Source organism: Micromys minutus (assembly GCF_963924665.1).
Source record: "Micromys minutus genome assembly, chromosome: 5".
Lineage (NCBI taxonomy): Eukaryota > Metazoa > Chordata > Mammalia > Rodentia > Muridae > Micromys > Micromys minutus.
The window spans coordinates 41,679,797-41,701,244 of record NC_137974.1 but is presented as its reverse complement, the minus strand read 5'-3'; the positions used below and the strand labels follow the sequence as shown (position 1 = coordinate 41,701,244).

Here is a 21,448-nt window from a genome sequence, read left to right as displayed (position 1 = left end):
TTTGTAAAAAACACTCAGATGCAATTTGAAACTATATTAATGAAAAGTCAGTGCTGTTTTTATTTGTATAAATATCAAGCCATCTTTGAGCATGAGGGAGGACACATGAGATGCTTTCTTTTGTGTGAAAGAACTTTGTACACCATGAAATGCTATGTAAGTAAGAAGTGTCACCAGGTGGGATATTAAAGGATGGATACCCTCACCAAGAATACTAAAAATGATGCCTGAGGCTCTGAAAGAAACTCTGAAATCATCCTAGGGCTCTGAGATCTCACAGCAGTGTCATGACATGTGTAGTCTCCAAAGTGCATAGCCGGAGGTAGACATCACACACTTGAGAACATAAAATGCAGTCTATAAAATATACCCACCAATTCTATCGATTGTGTTATTTCTCTGCTCTTACACATTTCCCATCATACCCCAAATTATCTTCAACCAAGTAATTTTGTCAGTATACATTGAAAACTCCTGTGCTAGGCTTTTCCGTTTGTTGGTTTTCAAAAATTAGTTTCCTCTAATTTGGGGACCCAGACATTTCTCTATAGAAAACCAACTTCAACAGGAGCAAGAGTGCATGAGCAATTTAATATTATGGTTTTTTTTTTCTGAGACAGTGACTTGAGTAAAAGGTTGAAATTGGAGACAAAATTGTGGGAAAAAATAGGTTTAAGTTTGTAATTTGTGGAGCTGGTAGTTGAATACAGATGAATGGTCAAGGACTAACCCTCTCTGCCTGGAATCACAGCCTAAGAAAACCACATAGAGAATTAGCAGTGAAATGATGTTTCCAGTTTTAAAACATGTTTGAATAGACAATAAAGCCTACTTGAACAGTTAAAAATATTGTACATTAAACTGACAACTCTACAACTGCTTGACTGAGAATTTTAACAAAGGTTTATCACTTACTGTTTTTTTCTTTTTAGGAAAAATTAATTCTGCTTCTGTCCTGGTTGCTGTTGAACTGAGTTTTTTGTGACCATCCTCAGAGGTCATTTTAAATCCTTTTGTATTATTTCCTTAAGAAGCTCACCATTTCCTTTTTCTGTTCTTTTGCTTTGTATTCATTATGTTTCCTGGCCACAGCCTGGATGGGATACTTCTTAATAAAAGCTGAATAATCTCTTCCTCCTCCAGAGCAGGTTTAGAAGTAACTTATCAGTTTCTACTGGGGTAACTCATCACAACTGAGAAGTTAGGGGTGGTGGATTAGGAACACTCCTGCTGAGAATATAGGAAGAAAACTAAAGCATTGCACACCGCATGTTCTCTTTTATTACTCACAGGAAGATATTCATCAGACCTTATGCACAGAGAGCCAACTGCTTGCTCCATATGATACTTCTCTTAAAAGGTAGCAAATGACACTTTCAAAACCAAATGAAGTAGGAATAAACTTTTGTTAGGAAAAAATGACCATAATATTCTTTAACATTTTTCATTAAATAATCAACATCTTTATTGGAATATATAAGTGTGTTTTCTGACATAGCTAGATGTTTTAGGTTAAGACAAACGAAGAACAGATCCATAATACTACAGTGCACATGGGCATCCCTAAGTTACTAAGCTCAGTAGAGGGGGTTTAGTGGGACAATATTATCAAGCTTGTTCAGTGAATTTCTGTGAAATCACTCTGCTAATCTACTCCATAACTCACAGACTTGTAGCAATTTTTTAATTTAACTTGCAAAACTGAAAGAATCACCTAAAATGCATGCATAATACCTGCCTTCTGTGTGCTTTGACTTAATATTATTTTTATTCTCATTACTTTAAGAAATACTACTTATTGTGTTCTGTGCTTAGCAAACACCCTCAAATGCCAGCATTCACAATACTAAAAGGGAAGGGTTTGACTACGCAGAACAGAATTACAGATACACCAAAGCCTTCTTGTTAAAAGTCACTTCTGCATTTTCACAGTTTTTAGATTTAAATGTTAGAATTTAAGAAGTTTTAAGTTAGAAGTCAAGAAGACATAGTTTGTAATATACTATCAGAATGTTGGTTGATAGGAGCTCTGTTGGACACTTCAGTTGGCTTCTAAGAAGTTAGCATTATATATGTTCCCCTAATTTCAATAGTTATTTTAAGTTCTTCTTTCCCAGGCATAAAGAGATAAGGGATAAATCGTGACTGCAGGAAGACATGTCTTGATGTACAGTCCCATTACCAAAGCCAGGGAAGAAACATCAGCATCCCCATCAGATGGAGTGTCATAGACTCAGTTCCTGATGCACATCCGGCTCCAGTTGTATCCAGAGTACTTCCGTGGTCTGCTCGATGGACTTGTTTGACGTCACTAAAGTTCATGCTGTCTGGCATCCCTGGAGGACAAATAAGAAAGCACAGAGTGATGCAGGGCAAGAAAACCTCAAATACTTCTTAAACCTGATAAGCTCATGCCACAGTCTTTTTTCATTGGTGTCTCTGTTTTCACCCAGAATCCAAGCCTTATGCTTTACAATTAGTTCTGCCATAAGCACATTTTAGAAATGATATTCTTATATAGGCATCCTCCGAAATGCTGTAAGAGCAAAGCAAAATCTTTTTTGAATAAGAAAATTCTTTGAGGATATTTCTGTAGTGTCATTGATTGGCTAAGCAGCAAATAAATATAATGAAATAAAATATTCTGAGATATTTAATTTCTGGTTTTTTTCATTTGTGTCAACTACAGATCTGGAAATACAACTACATAAGAGGAAATAATTAAGTAAGTCTGCTTAAAGTTGAACTTCTGTATATTACCTCATATCAGAACAAAGGGAGCTTAGGATTTTGTGTACTTATCTTTATATTTTTCAATAAATTTTATTATTAAATATGTGTATTCAGTAGAAAGTGCTACAATGTAATACAGTGTAAAATAAGTAATCAGTTTTATACTGAGGTTTTGAATTTTACTTTCTTAACACTTTTGAAATATAATGTATGGTACAATTTTATGAGCTATATTTAATCTTTTGTATTACGTGTGAAACACTTGTCTTCTGCCTGAATTTTATACTTTCTTTCTAAAACAGGGTCCTGTTTGACAACCATCTCTTCTTTTGCATCTGGTTTCAGAAGCCCTAGAATGCTCTGGAAAGCAACATTCTGTACTCTGTCTTTATGAGTGTGACTGTTCAGATTTCACAGATGAGTGTGCACATAGAGTATTATTATAATAATATCCACAAATCTAGGAATACTTTAGCCATTATGTGCACATAGAGACATGAATAAAGCAATATAGATATTTGTCACTATATTAGAGAACTTGTCAATAGGAACATTGCCAAAGGAAGACAGAGATGAAACTCTTGATTTAAATATAAAAAAGAAAGGCAGATGAGTTAACCCATTCGCTTTTATGTATATAAGTATGTTGTCTTCATGTACACAAAAAAGGTCATCAGATCTCATTACAGATGGTTGTGAGCCACCATGTGGTTTCTGGGAACTGAACTCAGAAGAAAAACCCATGCTTTTAACTGCTGAGCCATCTTCCTACTCCTCAACTTACTTTTAAATTGCTATTCCTTTGTGCTATGGACTCAGACAGGCTGGGTAGAAAACAGTCCATAATAATTTACAATGAACTAATTGTTTTCTTCAGGTGATGTTAGTGGGTGCATCCAGGGAACTGCTGATTTTTCTCTCATTATCTAGAGTCACCAATGTTCTAAGGCCATGTAACTCTGAGTTGTCTCATGACATAGTGCTATCTATCACAATGAACAGAATTCAACTCACTGTTAATACAGCCACAAATATTGACATCATAATTACACCGAGACTGAAAAAAGTTCTCATATTAGGAAAACTCAGTATTTATGTAATTAAGCCAATACACATATATAATTCAGAAGGTAAGCCCTACAGCATTCAGGAATGATAGCATTGAGATCTAGCAAGCTCTGCAGATCTGATGTATTGATTTTGCAGACTAAGTTTAAGTATTATCATTCATTGTTTGGGTACTTGTTTTGCCCTTCTGTGTCATTAGGCAAGATGAATAACTAGCAATTCATTTTTTTATAAGGATGGGAGTCAAATGTGAATATTTTTGTCATGGTTTTAAAACTAATGCTGAACTAGAGCTTAACAGGGACCTACGAGGTCAAGAAGCCTCTAGTTGTTTGGAAGATGCCCTCTCCCTGGGCTATTTGGGCAGTGATTTTTACAAGACACCCCTGACACACACACTCGGAGATCCTTGATGAAGAGATAATCTTTGCATGTTCATTCTGCATTGTGTGATGACAGATATGAATGTATACACATTACTGGGGTGAACCATGGATCAACTAACTTTTATGGGAAGAAACGCCCAGGAAAGAAAGCTCATTGAATGAATTCTAGGATATCTTGGTACCTCATTAGCATGGAGAACATATCAGTCTGCAATTTAGTCTCACCACTGGTTTACTGGAACACCAACATGCCACACAGTGAAAACAGAATGTAATCTGAAAGGGGACTCAGTTCATGTTCTTCCAGGCGATAAATAGCAAGATCTGGAACAGATGATGGGGCAGAGTTATCTAATTCCTGTATACCCGATGCCACTGGGGACCATGTGGAGTTGAGAGTGGAGTCTTCAGGCGCAAAATAAGCTGAAGATTTGGGTGGAGTTTGGTTTGCTTCTAAGTGCCAAATGAATGGAGGAGCTGGAAGAGAGGCCTTCTTTGGGAGATGTAGGCAAGGCTCTTTAGTACTAAGTCTTTCCCCATAGCAATTCTTGATGAAGGAGCTTGTCCAAACTATTTTGTTCATGGTGAATGTGAATGCATATATCTTCCTCAGGATGAATCAGAGATTAAATACCATTTGCAGAAAAAGACGACCAGAAAAGAAAGCTCATTGGCTAAATATTTGAAGCCGATCTAGGTATTTCATTAATATGGAGAACTCTAGGTTTTTATAACATGTGACCAGTTGTTTTGGTCCTCTTGATGGATTATCATGGAAACATATTCCTGGACTGGTAGTCTGGCCTGCAACTGATTATAACACCTACCATTCTAAGTTAGAAGATTTACTGGAATTTTAACATTTGCTTTGACCTTACCAGTTCTTCTGTCTGGTGGCATGGTTTCACTTGACCCACAGAACTCCAGGTGGCTTTGTTACTTGAAGCAGTGCTCATAGTCTTCTTAATACAGTGTGATAATTATATGTTCCAGAGAAAATAGACGTAGTCAGGAAATAGCCCCATTCTTTCTGTTCTCAATTCTGAGATTCCTATGGTTTGAGCTCATTCAACATTACCCTTCATCATGTTTTTCTGGTAACAACGTCCCATATGCCCTACAACCATTGATTGTCATGTGATTAGAACAAATCTGATGCCTCAAGTCAGACAATGTCTGTACTGTTTTAAACCCAAAGCCATATTTTAATATTTGAGGTAGGTATACCATCAACTGTTGTAAGAATTTTAAGGTTTATGTCTTTAAAGCCAAATGTGAATATGCTAAGTACAGCTATAGTTATGAATTAATCCAGTCACAGCCAAGTCTTGCTGTCTGTAAGTCACATACTTTGCTGAAAAAAACAAACAATACTATTACTGTTTTCTTAAAGAAATTTGAGATTGGAAACTATGCCAAAGCTAGCCCAAGACTAATAAAAAGATGTTCTATAATACATTACATTAGTATATTAAATAAAAACAAAGTAAAAAATGAATAAAATTTCTAGTACATAATAGCAATATGCAAATATACTGAAAAGAACATATTTTTTTCTCTAGTTGTTATTGCTCTAGCTGTGGAATAACAAAGGTTGTGCTACTGGAAAGTTAAATAGAACCTTGAAACTTGAGTAATTTTTTGACAGGTGGTACTATGAAAGACATATAAATGATATACTGTGTTCAGGGAAGTCACTATTAAGGAGATAGTGAAGTATGTCAACTTGCCTAGAGATATTTGCAGTATATTTGTTATGGAAGTTCATATACATTCACTCCAGTAATTCACACAGAGTATGCGAGGTATGTCGCTGTGTGTTGATGAAATACAGGATCTAGGAGCAGTGAAGGTGGACTTGAAATTCTAAAGTGTGAAGCTGGGGTGTGTTCACATCTTCCATGACAATAATTCTGCACTTTATAATACATTTGCATCCACATTTATGTTGAAATCAGATTCAGTTTTGTTCTTTTCTTCATTGATGTTAGGAATGGCTGATTATGTGCTAATTTTCTCTTAGTCAGACAACATGAAATATTTCAGGTAGAGTACATGTGGTTGGTGACAGTAGATCTGAGGTTTGGAGGACTTTTTGTCATGAATACGTTGGAATTTTCACTGAGGTATGGAGTATCGGAATTTTTCTGTATACATCTCCCTTTTCATCTATTTATACACTATAAAATTTCCCCAACTTTCACTAAGTCATGACAACTGTGCCTAATGATATGTTATTTTAAACAATAAATTGTACCATCTTGAGTTGTCAATTTGTTTACTTATTCTAAAATCTCCACACTGCTCAGAGATTGTCCTAGAGTTTCAGTACATAGTATGCAGAGAACATGATATCACAATTGGTGAATCTAAAAACCCCAAAATGAAAAACAAAACAAAGAACAAAACTTGGGCATTAGAATCCTTTTTCAAAATTCTGTAATGGGAGAGGAGATTTAAATGGTGAAAGTATGACCACAGATCACTATTTGAACTCAACACAAAGGTAACATTGGTGTGATGGTAATATGGTTCTAGCAATTATAGAACCTGTAATCATGATAACTCATATTTGTTGTATACTATGGCTTAAATAGATATTGTTGAACAGTAATTGAATAAGGAAACTCCTGTCCACACCAGAATGTATTTGGCTTAATTATTCCCTTCCTTTCTAAGCATTAGGGACAGATTTATAAATGGCTATTTACTAAAGTCTCTTAGCCACAGATGAATATCAGTATGAGCCACTCAACAACTCCAGCACCAGGCTCATGAGAACGCCCATTCAAAGCACAGACTTTACAGGCAAGTGACTTTAGCTAATCTACAAGACAACAGAATTTTTGAGAACCTTGAAATAAGAGTACTTTGCTTAGAACCGAGTATTTCATAGCATCTTTATGGGACACAAAATTAAACTATAACAATGAAAAGATAAAAATGCATACATTTTATTTTTATTTACATATAAATGGAAAAACATCCTCTAGACTGTTAGGGCTAAATGTATGAATACTTCTTTCATAAATAAATTCTACACTACATAAATAATTGTTACAAGAGTAAGGACCACACTGCGCACTGGGAAAATATAGACCATATATACCACTGAGAGAACACTGTCTTTAAGAATAGAAACGGGTAACCTCTAGAGAAAGGAGGTGGGGGGACCCTGAGCATGTACCAGAGATAGGGAGGAGAGGTACACTCAGGACACAAAGAGAGGGACCTTAGATGAAATGCCCTACTGTGGGGAAAGGGAACTTGTTGAGCCCACCTCAAGCATAAAGACAGGGAATCAAGTGAGGGATGGGGTTGCCATTTGTATTTAGTCAGGGTTTGTATTCCTGTACAAACATCATGATCAAGAAGCAAGTTAGGGAGGAAAGGGTTTATTCAGATTACACTTTCACATTGCTGTTTATCACCAAAATAGTCAGACTGCAACTCAAGGAGGTCATGAAGCAGGATCTGATACAGAGGCCATGGAGGAATGTTTCTTACTGGCTTGCTTCCCCTGGCTTGCTCAGCTTGCTTTCTTATAGAACCCAGGTCTACCAGGCCAGGGATGGCACCACCCACAATGTGTTGGGCCTGTCCCCTTGATCACTTGAGAAAATGCTTTACAGCTGGATCTCATGGAGAAATTTCCTCAACTGAGGCTCTCTCTCTGTGATAACTACAGCTTGTGTAAAGTTGACACAAAACCAGCCAGTACAATTGGCCCCTTGTCAACTTGACACACAAACATATCACTATTAAGCCTCAACCCTTACTTTCTTATTCATCCTTAAGATCTAAATAACCTTGAGATTCCCACACCCTTTACAAAATCTTACATATTAAAATTTCAATCCCTTTAAAATATCCAATCTCTTTTAAAAATCAGAGTCTTTTTTTAACCAAATCTCTTAACTGTGGGCTCCACTTCTTCCTTCAAAAAAAAAAAATTATCTGGGCACAGTTACAATCAAAATAAAAATCAAACTCTAACCGTTTAATGTCTGGGATCCACTCAAGAATTTCTGGGCTCCTATAAGGGCTTGGATCACTTCTTCCTTTGTAGCACATACCTTGTCTTCTAGTCTCCAGCTGCCTGTGCTCCACTGCTCCTGCTGTTCTTGGTGGTCATCTCATGGCAATGGCATTTCTAAAAAAAATTCTTCCTGGGGCTTTTTTCCCAACTGAGGCTCCTTTCTCTGTGATTACTACAGCTTGTGTCAAGTTGACACAAAACCAGCCAGTACAACATTCCACAGTCAAAAACTCTGACACATCACTCTTTTTGGCTGGAAGAACTTTAGGGACAAAAAAAGAGAAGAGCCCTGGGAAAAGGAGGTCCAGCAACAGGCTGGAAGTGTGATCTGGCACAAGGGATGACCCCAATCGCTGATACTATTTGTGAGACCACTGAGTGCTCACAAAAAGGGTCTTATCTCCCACTGCAATTTCACTTTTATAAAGCTGATCTTTATAAAATTGTTCAGAAAATGTATATGTTAGTGAAAATTATTAGCCATTGTGTGCCTAAATGATATCATGAAATAGAAACCATGTTAAATCATGATACATTTATTTATTAATAACTACTTTAAAATAACTACCTATTGGTCCAAGTAATTGGATTTTGGTCAAAATTATATATATGTACTAGCAATATCTTTAAGGCTATTTTAGCTCAATCAAATATCACCATGTTACTATGAGAGTAGGAATTCCCTCACCATTTTTTTTTATTGACATAGTAACAATCTTTTTGAACTAATAAATTGAGAAATGTAGCCTGAGGCAGAAAAATTTAAACCACAAACATATTTCCTCAAGCCTGTTTCTTTCATTATAAAGGCCAAGATTATATTGACTCAACTTCGAATATGAAGTTAAAATGAAAATTAGAAAGGAACTAAGAAATCATGATATACTATTGAAAAATCCATTATGGAAAAAAATTGATGCAAAATTTCAGAATAAAGTTATAGATTTCCAAGCAGTTCATCTTTCTGTAAAAGTAACTTGACCTGAACCCCTTTCTTTGTGACATCGCAAGAGAATTGTTTATATGCTAGATGTTTTCTGTATAATATTGAGTCATCTTTCTGCTTAACACGGGCTATTCTATAGATTTCCATGATCAGAGTATCACAAATGTGGTAGGAAGCACAGGTGCCTGATAATCCTGTAGCATCTTGAACATTCCTAATTGATATAAAAACCAGGTTTATTCTATTTAATATATAGAAAGTATAATCAATCAAGAAGCTGTTGTGGTGAAACTGTCTTCCAGGATCTGTGGAACAAGACTATCCCTGTCTATTGTGTAGGTGTGTGTGTATGTGTGTGTGTGTGTGTGTGTGTGTGTGTGTGTGTTTATACAAGCACATGTGTGTGAATGCATCTATATATGGTGTATAAGTGGGTAAGTATATCTATGTATAGTTCATAGTATCTATGCATGTGCAGAAGTAATGTGCTAAGACAAAGGAATGTCTTCTATTTGTTTGTCTTACTTCCTTGAGATCTTATCTCTTTTAAATGTGGAGATTAATAAATTTTAGATAGGCTATTGGCTAGAAAATCCCAAGGATCCTCCTGCCTCTGCATCACCTTTTCAACATCTGGGAAGCAGATTCTTATGGCCATATCTAGTGCTTTACCTGCATAAATAAATGCCCTTATGTCTCTGCAGAAAGTGTGCTTGATAGATCCCTAGCCAGTTTTTGGTTCCTACTGTCTTCACTTAAACATTAAGCCTTGAATGTTTATGTTTACTATGTTATACTGATCCCTACCAATGATTATTTCTTGAGTTAGAAGACCCTGGGTTTCCATATATCTTTTTTATGTACTTTTTCTTGTCATTGATGTGAGGATATAGCTGTGTCAAGTTCCTGCCACAATGACTTCCTCATAGTCATAGACAATGGAGGAACTATAATTTAATTAGCAAGTATTTGGAGTTGTAAATTAAAATAAGGGTTTTCTCTTTTAAATCATTTTTGTGAGGGCATTTTATTAAAACAGATTAAATTAAGCTAGAGCAGGAAAACCCAAAAGTGGATGAGACATAACAATGTTGAGTGGGCGTGTTGGGTTCTTCTTTGAAAACCTACTAAGCAGGGTATTGTGTCAAGAGAATAACTGTAGCTGTGTCCAGGAGACAGAGGCACCCTCTCCCTTTTGAATCTCTACAGAGATCCAGGTTAATAATCCACACATGACTTTACTAATTTTCATCATAATAAGTTGTGGAGTAGCTTTTGTTTAAATCCCACTATTACTATGTATGTGTTCATTTTGAGAGCAGAGAACAATCCTTAGACTCAGAATTGTCACCTCTATAATGAATACTTTTTCACATGTAATGATCACATTATCATTTTCAGTACTGTAGGCCATGCTATACTTTATTATTATAATGACATCTGCTATGTTTTTGAAAATGCTTTTGCCCTATGTACTTTTTTCCAAGCCTCTAATCGTCTCTATATCATTATATTTTGGTTTCTTACCATGTTCAGAAACTCTGACATACATTTATTATTTTGATATATTTAATTGAACTTTAAGATCACTGAATTATTTTAATATCTCATTGTATTCTTAGTCTAACAGGTTATTTTGCATTAGGCTGTATTTTCTTTTTATTTCATTAATTCTCTATTTTTGAATATATGTATAATAGATGTATTTTATATTAATTCTTTAAGAGCTTTGCTTTGAAATTTTAATATTCATTAAAATGCATAGCTGAAAACACTTAGAAGTTTACTGAAATTTTTGTTGCTCTTCATATCATATAGATACACTAAAATATCTGCATTTTATGTACGTGCGGTGTGGCTTAAACACCTTTTTCATATACACAGATGCTCAATGAAAATAGTAGGCATTGTCTTGTATCACCCCTTTGCAAATTCCCTTAAGACAAGTCTCTTGTTGAATATGAAGCTGTTTTTCAAATAAGCCAGATGGCCCCTGGAAGGTAGTGATCTTACTGTCTGCTCCTCCACAACCTTGCCCCACATAAGGGGTAATGCACTATGAGGTAATGCCTTACACGGGCCTTGTACTGTGCTTTTCATATGGGTACTGAGGATCTGAAATTAGGCCCTTGAAATTGCATAACAAGTGCTCCTCTCTACCATGCTCCCTCACAAGCTCTAAAGTTAGATACTTTAATAAGCATTTTTAATCACTCTAATTACAACTGGCATTAAATATCCAATTTACTAATTATTATATGTCAACAGACAATCAACATAGTTGCTTTTATGGTCAGTGTGGTAGTCTTAAATGAGAATGACATTTACATGTTCACATATTTGAAACCTTGGTTCCCAGTTGATGGAACTGTTTGGGAAGGATCATTGTATGTGGTTTTCATAGAGGAGGTATGCCAATGAGATGAGGTTTAGGGTGTCTAATATCCCAGTATTTTCTCTCCTTGCCTTCAATTTGTGGATAAGATCTCAGCTGTTAGCTGCTCTGCCAGCAGCATTCCTGCCTGAGTGGAGGCAGCCTTCCTGCCAGGACAGTCATGGACTCACTCACCCTCTGGCATTGTAAACAAGGCCTCAATGAAACACTTTCTTCTATAAGTTGCCTTGATCATGGTGTCTCTTTCTACCAATAGAAAATGTGTGAAGACAGTCAGCAATAAATTTTTTCCTCATTTTCTCAGGGTGTCCTTAGACAGCTATTAATAATCGAGGCATCATTTTAATTATTTTAATAGAGTACTTTGCAGATCAAATGTATGTTTCTGGTTTCTGATAAGAATCTTATACAGCAATAAAGCAAACTTAAAGAGCTGGATAATTCCTGCAGAATGAAAGGAATGAGAGACAGAAAAGTCTTCTACTGGATCTAATGATACATGTCGCCAGACCTCACATGTTTGAACTCTTGATTCCCAGTGGGTGGTGATCTTTAGGGAGGCCCTGCCACCTTGAGGAGGTAGAACCTCAGTCAGTGAAGGGTATCACTGAGGCTAAACTTTGAGAATATGTATCCTCACTCCACACTCAGATAACTGTCTCCTGTTTGTTTGTGTTTGAAAATGGGGTCTCCTACTTTCCAGACATGCTGCTTGCAATGATACTTTCTGTGCTGTTATATAATTTCCATTTAGGACCCGGAGCCATAGGGACTCTTCTCTAAGTCGCTTTTAGTCAGGATATTCTATCATAGCAGGAAAAAGGAATTAACACGAAGTACAAACACAGTCATGTCCAAGTTCCATCAAGAAACAAAATCTCACTTAGTGTTAAATATGGAAACATCAGCAGTAATTTATTTTATGCAATGATAAAGTAAATACAATTCTCAACATCTCTTAGAGATATTGTATTATACTATATAAAAATAATGTTTGGCTTGTCCTTAGTATCCCTGTTGACTTTTGGCAAAACATTAGCTTGGTTTTTTTAAAGAGGAGATATTTCTACAATTCTAGCATAACTTGTCAAAAAAGTTGTTTACTGTGAAACTAAAAGAGATTCTAGTAAGATGATACCTTTCTAGAACCTTAGCTATCAGTGGACAAGGCAAGGGCTTCCAAGTATTTAAGATTACATGTTTAATAGGAGACTATGGGATTGGGAAGATGAAATGGTGCAATGGAATGGATACATGAAAATTAAGCCTTGTGGAAATACATTAGTTTGTAAGATAATTTAAAATCTTTTGAAAAATAATTTGAACAAAGGTACTCTACATGCTGCTTCCAGAAGACATGATCTGTTATATAAGAATACATTGTCAGGTGTAGTATATATTTCTAACAGTTGCCATTTAAAGAGAATCCAGAGGGACCTCCAACAACTGAGGGTATTGTGATTGTTGTCAGTTCACCACCAAAATGGATGTCAAAATCTACTCTATATTTTAAGATACTAATAATTTATATTAAAGTTAGTATTGGTACTATGAAACAACATAACAAATAATCAAGTTGTAAAAGAAGAGATTTATTGGCTTCTACTTTTACATCATAACTTTCATCACTGAAAGGAGTCAGGACATTAACTTAAGTAGGGCAGAAACCAAGAGGCAGGAGCTAATGTAAAGTCTATGGAGGGATTCTCTTACTGGATGGATCCCCATCACTTGCTCAGTCTAATTAAGCCCTGCCAAATGTAGCATTCAAGACTTCTCCTGGTAACATGTAGAAGATAGTCTTCTGATTGCCTTTATATAAGATACAGAATGCTCCACTCCTCCAGGACGATTTCTTCTGTCCAACTAGCTATGCTTCCCTGTATGATGATAATGGACTAAAACTTTGACACTGTAAGGCATACCTAATTAAACATTTTCTCTAACAATAGGTGTCTAGGTCATGTTGTCTTATCACAGCAATAAAACCCAGACAAAAACAAAAGTAGTGGATAAACACAATCAATATTTTGAAGGAAGTCTATGAATTTCAAAGTATAGGCATATTAATTGTAATTCAGAAACATAGGAAAAAGGATCCAATTTTGACCCCCAGGACCCACACAGTGGACAAGGAGATCTGAATCCTGCAAGCTGTCCTCTGATCTTCATACTCCTATACTGAGCACACAACCCTCCCTCCTTCCCCATACAATAAACAAAATACACTTTTGAAACATTTTTAAAAGTGGAACTGCATTTTGATTATGCTCTCCTTACTTCCTTTTCTTTCTTCTTTCTCTTTCTGTCTTTCCTTAGCACAATAAATGAACAACTAATTGTAAAAAAAAAAAAAAAAAAAAAAAAAGAAAGAAACATAGGAAAATAAATACATTATTAATTAGTTGTATTCCAAAACCCCTTAAGCCAGGGAGCAGAGAGATCTCTGCAGAATGCACACGGAAAGCACACCCAAGCCCTGCCTGATCCAGGGACCAGGAACACAACTTTGGGACATCTGTTTCCACCCGGCGGGAACTTCAGGGCGCAGAAGAGAGCTCAGCCCATGTGCCACCCTGACCAGCAGTTCCTAAAGGTTTAAAGCCTGGTGAGTAGGAGATCTAGGCAGCCAGAAAACTCCTACAGCTGATAAACAAGTTCAGCAAAGTGGCTGGATACAAAATTAACTCAAACAAATCAGTAGCCTTCCTATACTCAAAGGACAAACATGTTGAGAAAGAAATTAGGAAAAAGGTACCCTTCACAAACGTCACAAAAACTATGAAATACCTTGGTGTGACTCTAACTAAGCAAGTGAAGGACCTGTATGACAAGAACTTCAAACCTCTAAAGAAGGAAATTGAGGATGATCTCAGAAAATGGAAAGATCTCCCATGCTCATGGATTGGAAAAATCAACATTTTAAAAATGGCCATTCTACCAAAAGCAATCTACAGATTAAATGCAATCACCATCAAAATTCCAACCCAAATCTTCATGGAATTGTAAAGATCAATGTGCAATTTCATATGGAATACAAAAGACCTAGAATAGTGAAATCCATACTTAACAACAAGAAAACATCTGCGGGAATCACTATCCCTGAACTCAAGCTATATTACAAGGCAATAGTGCTGAAAACTGCATGGTACTGGTACAGAAATAGGCATGTGGATCAATGAAATAGAATAGAAGATCCAGAAATGAGCCCTCAGGTATATGATCACCTGATTTTTGACAAAGGAGCCATAAACATTCAATGGAAAAAGACAGCCTATTCAACAAATTGTGCTGGTCCAACTGGCACTCAACATGCAAAAGAATGAAAATAGACCCTTTCTTATCTCCTTGTACAAAGCTGAAGTGTAAGTGGATCAAAGATCTCCACATTAAACCAGATACACTGAAACTATTAGATGAGAAAGTAGGGAACACCAATGGCTCAAGCTCTAAGGTCAAAGATTAACAAATGGGACTTAATGAGATTGTAAAGTTTCTGTAAGGCTAAGGACATTGTCAAGAAAACAAAACGGCAACCAACAGAATGGGAAAAGATCTTTACCAACTCCACATCAGATAGAGGCCTAATATCCAAGGTATATAAAGAACTCAAAAAGCTAGACACCAGAGAGTCAAACAACCCTATTAAAAAATGGGGTACAGAGCTAAACAAAACGTTCTCAGTTAAGGAATATCGAATGGCTGAGAAACATCTGAGGAAGTGATTGACATCCTTAGCTATCAGGGAAATTCAAATCAAAACAATGCTTAGATTCCACCTCACACAAGTCAGATTGGCCAAGATCCAAAACTCAGATGACAACAGATGCTGGCAAGGTTGTGGAGAAAGAGGAACACTTCTCCACTGTTGGTGGGGTTGCAAACTAATACAACCACTCTGGAAATCAGTCTGGCGATACCTCAGAAAATTGGACATAGTACTACCAGAAGACCCAGCTATTCCACTTCTGGGCATATACCCCAGAGACACTTTAATACACAACAAAGTTATATGCACCACAATGTTCATAGCAGCTCTATTTATAATAGCCAGAAGCTGGAAAGAACCCAGATGTCCTTCAGAAGATGAATGGATACAAAAATTGTGGTACATTTACACAATGGAATACTACTCAGCCACCAGAAAAAATGACTTAACCAAATTCTTAAGAAAATGGCTGCATCTAGAGAAGATCATCCTGAGTGAGATAACCCAGTCACAAAAGAACAGACATAATATGCAGTCACTGATAGTGGGATGCTAACCCCAGAGGCTCGCAATGCCCCAGAAACAACTCACAGACTGTATGAAGTCTAAGAAAAAAACAAAACAAAACAAAACAAAAAAAATAGTCATGCTCAATCCTTATCCACCAAGACACATTGACAAATTCTGGGTTCTACCCTGTATTACATGTACTGTCTGCTCATTGTAAAAAACAAAAAACAAAAAACAAACAAAAAAATAATCTTTATGTACCACGAAAACTTTGACTATTTCCAGGTTGTATCTTGTTTTACATGTACTTTATGCTCATTGTTACTGGTGGGATCTTTATCCTACTATCAAACCTTAAAAAAAAATAAACAAATACTGACAAAAATGTATTGCATAATTTTATGCCAAAATGCTTAAAATCTGTACATTTATGTTTGCTTTGTAAAATAAAGTTGTTAAAAAATCCCTTTACATTTATACTATGCAAAATTCCCTACCTATGTAATGATGTTGTCCAAGGTGTGCTGGGTCTCTGTACATCAATTAAAGCACAAGACATACCCCACCTCAGACATGCCATCAGGTAACTCTGATACTGAAAAAAAATCATTGTCTTTCTTTTTAGGAGATTTAAGGGTATTTTCATTTGACAGATACCACCGTGTCCGTAGAGAAGACCGTCCTCACATTGTAGTAAGTATAGAATGACTGCTTAGGAAAATCTATTACATTTGAAAACTATGCTTGTACGTTGATGGCAATTGTTAGATGAAATATCCAACCCCATCAATAGTGAAAATAACTTGTGTTTTTCGAATTTTAGTCTCCTGATATTTGTGACTGAATGGTCCTTAATGGTACCTGTGAATGAATCATTGTGAATGAATGAGCCTTAATGATACTTGTGAATGAATGAGCCTTAATGCATCTATTCTTTTTTTTATTGAACAACTTTATTTTAAAAAACAAAGATAGATTTTGCATAAAAGTATACGAATTCATTTTTGTCAGTGCTTGGTTCTTTTTAAGGTTTGATAGTGTAATGCACCTATTCTAAAATCAACAGCCACAGTCTTTCTTAAATCTACTAAGTAAATCACTTATGTGGAACATAGCTAGTAAACTTATAGGTAAAACTACCAGTTTCCAGTGTCTATCTGATTGGCTATTTTCTTATTGCTGTGAGCAGGGACATTTCTTTTCTTACTTAGAGGGTACAGTGCCTGATGGTAGGGGAAGCATAATGGTAGAAACAACTCATGGTTGTGGTGGCCGCAGACTGTGGCTGCTTGTTCACATTGTGGTGGACCTGGAAGCAGGGAACAGACAGGAAGTATATCCAGGTCCATACCAGGGATCCACTTCTTTCAATGAAGCATAAACTATTAAGGTTCTATATTCTTCCAAGGCAGCACGGTTAGCTGAGAACCAGTGTCCACAAAATACTTAATTTTTAGTTCTTATTGCTGAGATAAAAAGGCTATGACCAAAAAGAAAGAGTTTAGCTCGGCGTGCAACTCCAGTAAAGGAGTCTATGATATTGAGAAAAAGTATTGTTTCAGGTGCATGGATCCAAGAGACCACATCTATAGCCAAATGCAGAATGCACAGAGTAAACTGGAGAGGAGCAATGCTATAAATATTCAGGGCCTGGTCATGCATTTCTTCTAGCAAGGCTGTGCCACCTAAAGGATCCATAAACTCCCCAAGCACTACACATTTAAACACTTGAGCCTATGGAGGTCACAGTGATTTTCATGATCAATCAATATCTGTGTGTGGTGGTGTGGTGTGGTGTGGTGTGTGTATGGGTGTGTGTGTGTGTGTGTGTGTGTGCGTGTGTGTGTTTCTGTGTGTTTGTATATGTATTTTTGTGTGTGGCGGTGTTAATATAAATACTTGTATGTGCCTCTAAATGTGTATTTGTGTGTGTCTCTGAATGTTTGTGTATCCTGTGTATTTCTTTCTGTCTACCCAGGTGTCTGTGTGCTTGTGTTTCTCTGTGTGTGTGTTGATTGTAGGTGAATATGTGTTATTCCAAACTAAATCACAGCTAAGGCATTTACCAAAGGGGTCACACCTTAAAGTTCATGTAAGTATCAATAAGTAGCAACTGATTTCACACAAGAATACAAAAGAATACATTGAAAATAGAAACTGAAGAACAACGTTTTCTAACAATAATTGCATCTGTGAACATAAAAAAGAGCTCAGATAATGGAAAACCAAAACAAATGAAAAATCAAGCAAATTCTAGCACAGACCATGAATTGCTCTCTGGCTTCTACAGTTTTACAGCATCAACTTTAGAGGTGGGGTAGGGGGTCTATTGCACCTTCTTCCTGGAGATTTACTGGTACACCATCTAGCTTTCTAAGTGTTTTCAATTGAGGAGATACTCTGGAGTCTGCAGAGATGTATCCAGCATTTTCGTGATTTCAATGATGGATCTCCTAAAAGTGCTCTCAGAGTTCTTCGATGTTTTTCATTTTTTTATTTCCTGGTTTATTTCCTAATTCCACTCGTCAGTATGTTTACTGTATTCACAGCTCAAACACTGCATTATTTTTTTGGAAATAGATCATTTGTTTCAGTTTTTGTTTGTCTCAATGTGTTCACATAAATATGCTACTAAAACTTTAATTACTTTCTTCTCTCTGAAGAGTTTCTGTTTAGTGCAAGTCATTCAGAGATGAAAGAGGACTTGATTATGTGCTACAAAGAGACGGAAAATCTGATTGGCACTCTGTGAATGGGGCCCTGAGGTTCCTAGACAAATGTGACCAGAATCTCAGGCTTTCTCCTAGCTTCCTCTTCATGGAATGATTTTTTAAATAATAGGCATGTGTGAGAGAGAGGAAATGAAACAGGAAAAGACAAGACAGAAGAGGAAGCCGACCTTGATGCCAAGTCAGAAGGTAATTATATTAGAACTGATACTAGTCGTGCCAATAGTCTGAGACAATAGGAGGGGACTGGGAATCATTGCCAATCAAAAGCACAACCTGTCTTACACCATAGCATGTGTTTACTTCCTCTTAAAGGGCAGAAATTCAGAGGCGACCATTCAGACATTTTGCTTGAGAGTAATTTTCCTGGCTTCCAGAATCCTGTAAGCTAAGAGGAGGCAGGTTAGCAGCACTCGTTCAGCGCATACACAGACACAGACACATTTGTTCATCTTCATAATAACACCTCTCTCTACCTGTGATCATGCCTAGAATGCCACAGTCCAGAGGTCTTTTCCTGCTTGCCACTCCCTTTACATCACACTAGGAGGAGAAGCGGGTACCCTTCCATAGTGGAAGCAACAATAACTCGCATGCTAAAGCTTCTGAGTCATGCCTTTGTTGATTCTCCTGTGTGACTAGAGGTGACTCTGCCTAGTCACACATCTGCCTTTGGAGGATTCCATGAAGCAAATTGAATTGGGATTCTGAGTCTCGCAGAGACTCAAAGAACTTATCCTTCTGCATTCTGTGTTGCATCCCCTGTCCTATCTGCTTTCTGAATTCCATTTGTTGTCACTGATATCTCTTTCTCTGCATTCAGTAAAATTAGGTTTTTGGAGGGAAAAGATCTATACTGTATTCTAGTAAGTTGTGGGAGGGAATAAAATCAAATGTGTCTGATCAGACTGTCATCTTGATGGCAATGTTTCCAGTAGACAGTCCCTGAAACTCTGTCTATATCTCTGGACAGGAATTCACCTGTTGGGTACAGGCACCACTCACTTTAGTGTCTTTCCTGAGTAACCAGTCTATTTCGCCTGTGGTAGATGCTAATTTGAGAATCATTCCCGATATGAGCATCTTTAGTTCAAATACTGAGCAATGTTTCATTACTTTTTTTTCTGGAATCTTAGTTTCATTTTACTAGCATCTTCGCTAATTAATAATACATGATGCAAATCATCCAGCTGTTTTAGAAAGGAATGCATAAATATGTATGAAGATGACTAGTCTGTTGGATTCTGCATCTCTTTACATTGTAAATGCTTGCCACATACTTGGAAAGCTCAGTGCATTCAAACATCTAACTAGAGAGCTTTAAAGGAAAGGGTTGGGATTGTTCTATTTTGCATGCCCCCACCCCGTGTGTGTGCATGTGTGTGCATGTGTGTGCATGTGTGTATATGCACATACATGAAGCCGAAACTCCGAGATCATCTTCTTTAGCTGTTACTCAGGAGCTGTCTGTCTTCTATAGCATGACCATGGCATGCCCTCACAAGAATACAGGTTTGAGATGTTGATCCTGGCTGATGGCAATATTAGGGGAAGAAGGTTGTCGAAACTCCAGGAAATGGACCCTTGTTGAAGGAAGTGGGTCAGTGAGGCTCTGAGGCTGTATAACCCGGCTCTACTTCCTGCTCACTCTCTGCTCTCTGAATTCTGAGGCAATAGAAGATGGCAGTTTCTTTCTCGGCTACCATGTCCTGATGTTTACCGCCTCCCCTTTCCCTCTGTGGTGGAGTATATCTCTCAGAAGTGCAAGTCACAGTAAACCTATTGTCACTTAAACTCCTTTGCTCAGATTATTTCATAGCACTAATGAAAAGCAAAGAGGACATCGGGCTTCTCACTGCTTTGTTTTACTCAGTGACACTGAGGATAATTGAGTGGACTAAGGTGATTGGCCAGGGGACACCAGCATTCACTTTTGCATATCTCCATGTCTCAAGGAGGACATGGATATGGTAAGAATCCTGGTTTTATCCATGGATTCTAAGAACTGATCTTAAGTCTTTATTCTTTGTATGTCAAGCATTTACTGACTGAGTAGCTTGCCTGGCTGTCCTGATTTATATCACACACACACACACACACACACACACACACACAAATTATTTGTGTGTGTGTGTGCATATATATGTTAAAATCATAATGCATATTTTGTGTGTATATATGCTAATATATACATGTTAAAATTATAATGCATATTTTTGTGTCTTTGTATATATATATATATGTTACAGACATATTCATATTAAAAACATAATGCATATTTTGTGTGTATATATACATGTTAAAATCATAATGTATTTTTTTTGTATATATATGTTATATATACATGTTAATGTCATAATGCATATTTTCAGACACTAGATGGAGAATGAACTAAATATATACCTTCAACATTTGTACAAAGCTGCTGCAACAAGTAAAATGGGAACACTGATTAAAAAAATATTTCCTTAGGAATAAAGATGAAAACTAACTTCATGCAAATTTATTTTTATCTCAGTAATTAGGTATCACTAATTAGAACATTAAGTGTTTAATCCTTACAACCTAAAAGTTGTCAAGCTGTCTAAGAATGTTGGCCATGAGATTATAGATTCTTATTACATTCACTAAGTTGAAATGAATTATCTTAGTTTGAATACCCCATTTAGATGTATCACAAAGAAATATAAACAATTCGTTTACTTATGAGGTGTATTTTTCTTCAATGCAATAATTTCCCACAAGTACAAGTAAATATTGTTACCATTGTCTTTGAGACAAATATCTTCTTGGCTCATGGTCAAAAACTTAAACCATATGAGGTGAGCATAGGGGGGTGTTCACTGATAATGGCCTTCTTCCTGGCTCTTATTCTAATATGTCTGGAAATTTTATTATCTCTTTACTTAATGATATATTCATTACTTGTTTTC

The 21,448-nt window shown here is 36.5% G+C and overlaps 1 protein-coding gene across 1 annotated transcript in view; it reads right to left on the bottom strand.

Moving 5' to 3' along the window:
- Positions 1-2,178: 2,178 nt before the first annotated feature.
- The window catches only part of GPC5 (glypican 5), a gene marked incomplete at both ends in the record, with an annotated part of 1,421,492 nt that continues 1,402,222 nt past the window's right edge, over positions 2,179-21,448 (bottom strand). The window contains one exon of the mRNA XM_080916837.1: positions 2,179-2,336. Within this exon, the coding sequence (XP_080772963.1) occupies positions 2,179-2,336 (158 nt within the window). The remainder of the gene's footprint in view (positions 2,337-21,448) is intronic.